The 6305-nt window shown below is 32.1% G+C and overlaps 1 protein-coding gene across 1 annotated transcript in view; it reads right to left on the reverse strand.

Annotated features, from left to right (window-relative positions):
• The window catches only part of LOC139484176 (uncharacterized), a 36847-nt gene extending 30572 nt beyond the window's left edge, over positions 1-6275 (reverse strand). The window contains exon 1 of the mRNA XM_071267910.1: positions 6114-6275. Coding sequence (XP_071124011.1) covers positions 6114-6249 — 136 coding nt within the window. The 5' untranslated portion in view covers positions 6250-6275. The remainder of the gene's footprint in view (positions 1-6113) is intronic.
• Positions 6276-6305: the final 30 nt, after the last annotated feature.

Here is a 6305-nt window from a genome sequence, read left to right on the forward strand (position 1 = left end):
AAGGTGCTTGTTATCACTGAATGGTAAAGATTGTTTTAATTTATCAGTTGGTAGTAAAAGTGAATATACATTGTATATTGTATAAAACAATGATTTAAGTTGACTCAACTACTATTCTGGACAAAGAAAGATAACTCCAATCAATTGAAAATTTCTTGCTATTGCACAATATTTTGCAATTAGATATTTCTGGCTATTGCGCAATACTGTGCAATTGAAAATATTTGCTATTGCACCATTCTGTACAATTGAAGATTTCTTGATATTGCGCAATACTGAGCAATTGAAAATTTCTTGCTATTGCACAATACTGTGCAATTGAAGATTTCTTGCTATTGCTGAATACTGTGCAATTGAAAATTTCTTGCTATTGCACAATACTTAATATAATAATTTTGGATCCTGATTTGAACCAACTTGAAAACTGGGCCCATAAACACAAATCTAAGTACATGTTTAGATTCAGCATATCAAAAAAGCCCAAGAATTCAATTTTTGTTAAAATCAGATTTAGTTTAATTTTGGACCCTTTAGACTTTAAAGTAGACCAATTTGAAAACGAGACCAAAAATTAAGAATCTACATACACAGTTAGATTTGGCATATCAAAGAACCCAAATTATTCAATTTTTGATGAAATCAAACAAAGTTTAATTTTGGACCCCGATTTGGACCAACTTGAAAACTGGGCCAATAATAAAAAATCTAAGTACATTTTTAGATTCAACATATTAAAGAACCCCAAGGATTCAATTTTTGTTAAAATCAAACTAAGTTTAATTTTGGACCCTTTGGACCTTAATGTAGACCAATTTGAAAACGGGACCAAAAATTAAGAATCTACATACATAGTTAGATTCGGCATATCAAAGAACCCCAATTGTTCAATTTTTGATGAAATCACACAAAGTTCAATTTTGGACCCTTTGGGCCCCTTATTCCTAAACTGTTAGGACCAAAACTCCCAAAATCAAACCTAACCTTCCTTTTATGGTCATAAACCTTGTGTTTAAATTTCATAGATTTCTATTTACTTATACTAAAGTTATTGTGCGAAAACCAAGAATAATGCTTATTTGGGCCCCTTTTTGGCCCCTAATTCCTAAACTGTTGGGACCTCAACTCCCAAAATCAATCCCAACCATCCTTTTGTGGTCATAAACCTTTTGTTTAAATTTCACTGATTTCTATTTACTTATACTAAAGTTATTGTGCGAAAACAAAGAATAATTCTTATTTGGGCCCTTTTTTGGCCCCTAATTCCTAAACTGTTGGAACCAAAACTCCCAAAATAATCCCAACCTTCCTTTTGTGGTCATAAACCTTGTGTCAAAATTTCATAGATTTCTATGTACTTAAACTAAAGTTATAGTGCGAAAACCAAGAAAATGCTTATTTGGGCCCTTTTTGGCCCCTAATTCCTTAAATGTGGGGACCAAAACTCCCAAAATCAATCCCAACCTTCCTTTTGTGGTCATAAACCTTGTGTCAAAATTTCATCGATTTCTATTCACTTTTACTAAAGTTAGAGTGCGAAAACTAAAAGTATTCGGACGACAACGCAAGACGACGCAGGACGACGACGCCAACGTGATAGCAATATACGACGAAAAATTTAAATTTTAGCGGTCGTATAAAAAGTTAACAGCTATGTCCCCTCCCCCCTCCTTCAACAATTTTTTCCATAATATATTATCTTTAATAAAAAGCATTACTAGCATGACTAGTATGTCCAGAAGAAATATAAAAAAAATAGACCTTTTGCTCATCATTCTACAAGTACTAACAACCTAACTTTTTATCTTACTTACTACGAGCCTAAGAATGGAATTTGAAAATATATATTAAGGAATAAGATGAATTAGCATATGATGATTTACGACAACATGAAATATTGAAGAATTTGATAAATGTCAATCAATAAAATAAATAAAAATGTAATTGAATTAATCATCAATTAGCATATTCAATTCCTATGTCATCTGAACTATTATCTTTAATTTTAATGTCAAAAGGAAATGATTACAAAATCATGAGTTATTTCTCTTATTATGTAATATTATTGTTACCAATTATAAGGAAATTATGGCTGCAGTCAAATTAATTACTTTCCCTTAAACAGGAAAATAATTTCAATGGAATGAGTGACATTGTATAAATAACATGATATTCTTGATAGTCAAACTGCCTCAAACATGTTAGACATTGTAAAATTGCATTAGCTAAGATTTAGGCAGAATATTAAGATGTGACTTTTGGTTCAAACATTTTCAAATGTACACGTATTGAGTAAAATTTAAATATTTTTGTTATTAGAAGTCAATTTTGTTCAATTTTGTCAAACAAAGCTTAAAAAAAACCATTTCTAATCTTTAATTCATTGACTTTTCAGTGATTGATTGATGCATTGGTGTTTTAACGCCACTTTCAATACTAATGTGCTATTTCGTGTCGGAAGCCAGAGTACCCAGGGGAACTGTTGACTTTCAGAAAGAAAACTGAAAATCCTAGTCAATTAAGACCAGTGCAGGATTCAACATATGCGAACTCACAACCTCAGTGTTGACACGCTAGTGATACAGCAGTTGGACTACTTTGACAGCTCACCAACTCAGAGGCCCCTATTTAAGATCCATTTTCAATTTTGATTACCAACATAAGGACCTATAGCAAGCTTTCATCTCAATTTTCTCATCTGTTTTTCAACATGTTCAAAATAAATGACACAGGCATCAAACCATCAAAATCATTTGAATATTTAATTTTGTTCCAATACTGAAATTTTTTCATTTCTGTATTTTCTAACAAACATATGGAGCCCAGTATCATTTCAACTGCACACATTTAACATTTTACAAAAATCCTTCAAAGACCTGATACACAATCTGTTGTCTTACCAATCAGTATGATCAGTGAACCACAAATTATTTCCTCTTTTACAAATTTTATGGTCTTTTTTAAAAAACTTTATGGCTTCTATACTATTAAACGAGAAGACCTCATTTTTGGTGTCGCTTCTCTTCTTTCCACAATAAATTAATCAAAACGTCTCTGTGTCCTATAGGTACAGTGCATAGTCGCATTTGTCATTCATTCATATGATTATTCAGATTGAGTTATTTTAGGAGAAAAACGAGAAAAAAGGCATCCGGGTATTGTCCCGTCATTGTACGAAATTTTAAGTCAGATTAGACTTCCGGTTTGCGTTTTTCTGTATACTTTGAACATACATATACTAAGAATAAAGTGTATTTTCAGAATTTTATCTGCTATCATTTTCAAGTTTACTATCGGCAGTCACAGAGTTTATTAAATAGAGAGTGTCAGTATACTATATCAATGATCACCATGGATAGATTAGTAAACTTAGAATTGAAAGTAAATACGCTTTATTTATATAGTAATGAATGTTCATAATATACAGATAAGTGCTAAAATTATTCATGTGAACTTTTGATACTTTTTCTGAAATTCTCCAGTCATTAAATCTTTTACAAAATTCATTGATTACAAAAAAAAAGAAGATGTGGTATGATTGCCATGTTGAGACAACTCTCCACAAGAGACCAAAATGACACAGAAATTAACAATTATCGGTTACCGTACGGCCTTCAACAAAGAGCAAAGCCCATACCGCATACTCAGCTTCAAAAGGCCCCGAAATGACAATGTAAAACAATGCAAACGAGAAAACTAGCGGCCTTATTTATGTAAAAAAAATGAACGAAAAACAAATATGTAACACATAAACAAACGACAACCACTGAATTACAGGCTCCTTACTTAAATAAATGTTCATAACATACTAAATGTATGTTCATATTGAAATTGATAGAAAACCAAAAATTGGGAACTTTGGAAATAAAGGTGGAAGGTAAAAAAAAACATTTTCCTGTCCCCAATAACCTATGACTTATGATACTTTTGCTGAAATTCTCCAGTCATTCTGCATTTAACAAAATTCTTCCAACAACACTTTACATACTGATACTTTAAACTACACTCTGAATGCCCGCGGTTTCGCGGGTGTGTTCTAGTAATTATTCATAATTGTAAAGTACATTTCAAGCTAATGAATTCTTATTTGACATTCTTCAAACGCTTTGAGTAGTAACACCTATGGTAAAATTCTAATATTTCATATGTCTATATTTAGCATAAAGGACTAACCACTGGTAAAATAACAGTATATTTTTAAGACATGTTTAAGTCCACATGAATTATTTCTTAAATTAAAAAAAAAGTGAGATCAAAGACCTAGTCAGAAATAATAAATTTAAAGCAATTCAATAGAGAAAACTAACCACCTAATTTATGTATTAAAAGAAAAACAAATATGTTACACAAGATTCAAGATTTTATTGTCCAATCATGGGTTATACATGTACAGCAACTAACGATAATTCGTTATTATCACTGAATTACAGGCTCCTGACAATGCCAGAGTTAGGACCAGCATATACATAACGTCACTTTGACAGTGTTTAACTATTAAGAAGACGTCAAACACTCCCTCTTACTTTGGACAGTGGTACAACAACACAAAACAAGAACACAATATACAAAAGAATAAACTAATAACATTAGTATGATAAAGAGCAGCAAACAACTACCACTCATTTACAGGCTCCTGACTTGGATCATGCACATAAATAATGAGGCATGGTAATTACCCTCCCCTAATCTGGGATAGTGGTGTAATAGTACAACATAAGAATGAATTATAAAAATACCCTACATTTATATCAAAGTTATGTCAGTGTTTTAAAAAACATACAATCAGTGTTCTAGGATTTTTTTGGCACCTTGACTTACCACGGGTAAGATCAATAAAAAAATTACTTACCCACATCTAAAAGTTAAATCCGCCAACCAATGCGGACGGCCTTATGGCCGGGGGTCTGGGGGCCGCTCAAGGCCCCCAGAAGCTCTGGGGTAAATGATGCAAAATCCTGCATTCTAGCCATTTCCTGGCACCTTTTTCATGCTTCAGAAAGTACCCTTTTTTGTGATGTCAAATGATGTTTTGTATGAAGCAATGATGACTAAAGTGTATTGAAAAGTATTTGAAATATATGGCTTAATTGTAACTATATACCTATACCACCAGAAAAGTACATTGAACTATAACAGTACTTCACTGACTTTCATACCAATAATCCACTGTAAAAAAAATAAGGGACTTACATGCAACTCTTTTTAAAAATCAGACATGCTCTTTATAAAATACTGAATATTTTTCAGGCTGATTCACTGAACATTAATGATTAAGGATAAGTCATTTGTTGCACATAGATTTTAAATTTTAAAAGTTTTATGACATGCTTTAAATTATATGTTGTGAAGTTTGTCTGAACAAAGCTGGATTCGGATACGATTGAATTTTGTACAAAATTTAAAAAAAAAACGATTTCTTACTAAATTTTGACAAATATGTTATAGTTATTACTATGTCATTTATTATAACTGTAAGTTTATTTTCCTCCGATGACAAGAAAAAAAATCGTTTATGTCCCAATTTAAGCACCAGTTATCAATCCGGATTTTCCGATTTTACCGACACCGTGACCGACTTTTAGAATGATAGGAGAAGAATGTGGTCTCTTTTGCGCTTGATTACACCTAGTAAACGAGTGCTTGAATAAAAGCGCCGATAGACATCGACAAAATCTTCGATCTTTTATCAAAGTTTTTTCTCGTGATTTAATAAAAATAAAAAGCAGATATGGGAAAATTGAAGAGGACCGGTAACTTTCAAGAGTTTTTCGGCTTCCCCGAACTTGAAAATTGACTTACCACCGGGTGACAAAGGCTAAAAAATGACTTACCCGTTGTCCTAATCCACTTACCCTGGGTAACGGGTAATGGGAATCCTAGAACACTGTACAAGACAAGGTTTCTTCATATTCTTTACAGGCGTCAAAAATTTATTTTTTGGTGATTCCTGTTATATAATTTATGTGAATGTAATTATCAAATGAAAAACCCATAATACATATGAAACGCATTGTAGTTATAACCTGTCAGAGGTTGTAACACATGTAACTTTGACAGATGTGTAAAATGGGATCTGGTAACATAAAACATAAAATAACAATGAATTTTCCACAAACCTAAATGTTGCCACGCATTGTCGATGTCCAAATTTTGAGCAATTTGTCTTGTTATACTGTATGGAAGATGGTAAATGTATCTGTTCTGTTTTTCGTGCATCCTGTCTTTCAGTTTCGGAAAAACTGTAGCAGCCATATTAAACAGGAAGTATTTTGATATTAAGGGGGTTTCCCTTAATTTCAGAATTATTT

The sequence above is a fragment of the Mytilus edulis genome, chromosome 1 (assembly GCF_963676685.1).
Source record: "Mytilus edulis chromosome 1, xbMytEdul2.2, whole genome shotgun sequence".
Lineage (NCBI taxonomy): Eukaryota > Metazoa > Mollusca > Bivalvia > Mytilida > Mytilidae > Mytilus > Mytilus edulis.